The 3,760-nt window shown below is 44.8% G+C and overlaps 1 protein-coding gene across 1 annotated transcript; it reads right to left on the bottom strand.

The window, feature by feature from the left end:
• Positions 1–1,092: 1,092 nt before the first annotated feature.
• On the bottom strand, positions 1,093–3,474 carry LOC148017754 (tubulin beta-1 chain-like). The gene is made up of 3 exons (XM_087662327.1): positions 2,930–3,474; positions 2,001–2,270; positions 1,093–1,893 (listed from the first exon to the last, which is right to left on the bottom strand). The coding sequence occupies exons 1-3, from the start codon at positions 3,321–3,323 to the stop codon at positions 1,226–1,228; spliced, it is 1,332 nt and encodes a 443-aa protein (XP_087518453.1). The 5' UTR covers positions 3,324–3,474; the 3' UTR covers positions 1,093–1,225.
• Between the last annotated feature and the right edge of the window lie 286 nt (positions 3,475–3,760).

Here is a 3,760-nt window from a genome sequence, read left to right as displayed (position 1 = left end):
TGTATAAAAAGTACTCAAATGTTACAAAAAAATATTGTATGGCTACCAAATTTGATATTCAAAAGTACAAGGACTACCAATAATGATACAATGAGACCATTAGTAATGATACTAAGCAAGAATCAAAAACTACCAATTATGGTAGCCTACGACAAAGAAAACTAGGGAACGTGCTATTCTACTTTATATCCGCACATAGAAATCAAATCTACAAAGTCAAGGATACTATCCTTAGCATTCATAGATAACCAATCTAAAGCCCCAACATCCATACATCACATCATCATCTTAGAGCTTCCATAATACTCTTAATCTTTTTAGTACATTATCATTGATGAACAAATTTCCTCTTTTAACTTGTTACAACTAACAAAAAGCTACAACCTTCTAATCTCTGTATTACCTCAAACAACCTTAGATCACTTTCTATGACAATCACAATAAAATACACCAATAAATTACTTTACTATGTGTCCAACAATAACCCCATACTAAAAGCTATTCAAAATAAGTAACCTTACAAAGCTACAATCTACAACCGTGTAGGATAGTTATTTTTACCAACTTAACAAAACAAACAACCTTACAAAAGCCATACCAATATATCAAGCTTATCAAAACCCATACCAAGTACACTACAACCAAAAATATGAAACTTTCTCTTTGTATAAGACACCTATCATTCACTCCAGACTACTTTCCTACTTTACAAGGGGCTAAGGGACATGTACATTAGACAAGGATGTACTACTTTAGAACAAGGGAACTAGCATTTATCGAGTAGGAACAACATGCATCAAATAAGGATGGCATCAAATAACCAAGATGCACACACATTCCTTTTGTTAGCTTTTGAGCCTTTGATTTTTCTTAATCATCTTAATAGTTCATTCGTCAAAAAATATGGTCCAAAAATTTAATTAAACAATAACTTCATTGAAGCTCTAAATCGCATTTGTTTCGTTGATGGCCAAATCCTCAAAAATTAATTTAAAAAATAAAAAGAGAAATTAGTAGTCACATGTTTTACATGCATACCCAAGAATTTGCCAGTGTTCGAATATTAAAAATTAGTAAGAGACAATCTTCGAGTATTGAAAAAGAAAAATTTCATCAAGTCGATAATAAACAAAGGAACAATACGGTATGTGCCGAGCTGCGAGCAGCAACTCGTTCAGAACTGGCGAAGCAAACTCGCTTAGCAATCAATATTGATGCAAACAGCCTACGCTTCCTCGTAGTCTTCCTCGTACTCGCCCTCTGGCTCAGCAGTAGCATCCTGGTACTGCTGGTACTCAGAGACCAGATCGTTCATGTTGCTCTCAGCTTCGGTGAACTCCATCTCGTCCATACCCTCACCAGTATACCAATGCAAGAAAGCCTTCCTCCTGAACATAGCTGTGAACTGGTCACTCACTCTCCTGAACATCTCTTGGATGGAGGTGGAGTTGCCGATGAAGGTGCAGGCCATCTTCAGACCAACGGGAGGAATGTCACAGACACTGGACTTGACATTGTTAGGAATCCACTCAACAAAGTACGAGGAGTTCTTGTTCTGGACATTGATCATCTGCTCATCGACTTCCTTCGTGCTCATCTTGCCTCTGAACATGGCAGAGGCAGTGAGGTACCGGCCATGACGAGGATCTGCGGCGCACATCATGTTCTTGGCGTCCCACATCTGCTGAGTGAGCTCGGGAACAGTCAGGGCACGGTACTGCTGAGAGCCGCGTGAGGTCAAAGGAGCGAAGCCGACCATAAAGAAGTGCAGACGGGGGAAGGGAATGAGATTCACAGCGAGCTTCCTCAGATCCGAGTTAAGCTGTCCTGGGAATCTCAAGCAACAGGTGACACCGCTCATTGTGGCCGAAATAAGGTGGTTAAGATCGCCAACTGAAGCACCAATACGAACAACACATATGAGAAACAAATATGAGAAACAAATGACTGTACCATAAACTGATGACAACCAGCAGGTAGTGCAACATCCCACTTCTTACATGTCGGGGTGACCAGCTTCAAAGTTCTGAAGCAGATGTCGTACAGGGCCTCGTTGTCGAGGACCATACATTCATCTGCGTTCTCCACCAGCTGATGTACAGACAAGGTTGCGTTGTACGGTTCCACAACTGTGTCCGAGACCTTTGGTGAAGGGAAGACAGAGAAGGTCATCATCATTCTGTCTGGGTACTCCTCTCGGATTTTGGAGATAAGAAGAGTTCCCATTCCAGATCCAGTGCCTCCACCAAGAGAATGGCACACCTGAAAACCTGGAGCAACCAAAATGCCAGTTGGTTACGTTTCGGAAGTAGTACCGAGTAATGGAACACACACACGCTCACACACGCTCACACACACACACACACACACACACACACACACACACACACACACACACAGACAATTCTAACATTGCAAAAAGAAGCATTCTTCACAAAGAGCACAGGAGGAAGATCGGCTAAGACGACAGAACAAAAAGTACTGAAAGAACAGAGAGCGCGAGCGCGCGCGCATACACGCATACACACTGCACTCACGTTGCAAAATAGACAGACATACTACAGTCTCTTTCACAACAGCACAGAAGTTGTGAATAGCAGATCGGCTGAAACCTTCCCATCGGCTAAAGAATAAAAGCCAAAAGAACGCATCGCACAGGAAGATCTTTTAACTTAGGCCTTAACAAGGCTCATACGGTAGATCGCGCAGGAAGACCTCTCAATTTAGACGTTAGGTTTATTAACATGCGAAACGACAATGCTCAGATAAGAGCCACGTTAGACAGCAACACCGCAAATCAGGGCATCAGATCACGCGAACAGATTCCTACCTGCAAGTGTAACAACTCGAGACCAAAACACCGGAAAGAGTGTCTAATGTGAACTGCATTGTATGTGCAGGTAAGAAATGGAACAAGAAGAAGGCTTACCTTGCAAGCAGTCACAGTTCTCGGCCTCCTTGCGGACCACATCCAACACAGAATCAATAAGCTCGGCACCTTCGGTATAGTGACCTTTGGCCCAGTTGTTACCGGCACCAGACTGACCAAAGACAAAGTTATCGGGACGGAAGATCTGTCCATAGGGACCAGTCCTCACGCTGTCCATGGTACCAGGCTCAAGATCCATGAGCACAGCACGGGGGACGTAGCGGCCACAACTGGCTTCATTGTAGTAGACATTAACGCGCTCGAGCTGAGTGTCGGAGTCACCGCGGTAAGTACCGGTGGGATCGATGCCATGCTCGGTGCAGACGACCTCCCAGAATTTGGCACCGATCTGGTTGCCGCATTGGCCACCCTGGACGTGCAAGATCTCACGCATGGTGGAAAGAGGGAGGGGGGACTACAAGCTAGATCTCAGGTCTTTTTCTCGGGGGAGGAGAAAGAAATGCGAAGGAAAGAAGGTCTGGCTATGGCGGCAAGGAAGGGGAGGATAAGGTCGCGGGAGGAGTGCGAGCAGTAATAAGGAAGACAGAGGGCTGCCTTGTTGTATTTAAGGTGCAGTCTGGGCCCTGGATGCCGGGGCCTGATCCAACGGCTCTTCTCCCTTTCCTTTTCTTCACTCTTCCATTTATTATCTTTTTTGAACCGCAACGTAAAAAAGGGGGCGGGGAGGGGATCGGACGGTCCGCGCTCCTCCACCATCGCACGGCCGTGCCCGTGTCCCCGCCCTTTGTACCACCAACGGCTCCACCTCCCCCCACCCTCTTCTATAATTCAAACTCGATGATGCTCATTGCCTACCTTGGCCTAATAATT

Source organism: Lygodium microphyllum, chromosome 21 (genome assembly GCF_053477565.2).
Source record: "Lygodium microphyllum isolate KBCC chromosome 21, Lygodium_microphyllum_v1.1.10, whole genome shotgun sequence".
In the NCBI taxonomy this organism is placed as follows: Eukaryota; Viridiplantae; Streptophyta; class Polypodiopsida; order Schizaeales; family Lygodiaceae; genus Lygodium; species Lygodium microphyllum.
The sequence above is the reverse complement of the archived record's forward strand: the minus strand, read 5'-3'. Positions and strand labels throughout refer to the sequence as shown.

What these genes read in the sequence shown, in the direction of transcription:
- LOC148017754 (XM_087662327.1), bottom strand. Translation starts at nt 3,323, where the DNA reads ATGCGTGAGATCTTGCACGTCCAGGGTGGCCAATGCGGCAACCAGATC. An exon ending in GAACTGTGACTGCTTGCAAG is followed by an intron (nt 2,271 to 2,929) that starts GTAAGCCTTCTT and finishes TGGTTGCTCCAG; the next exon opens with GTTTTCAGGTGTGCCATTCT. An exon ending in GAAGCTGGTCACCCCGACAT is followed by an intron (nt 1,894 to 2,000) that starts GTAAGAAGTGGG and finishes TTGGTGCTTCAG; the next exon opens with TTGGCGATCTTAACCACCTT.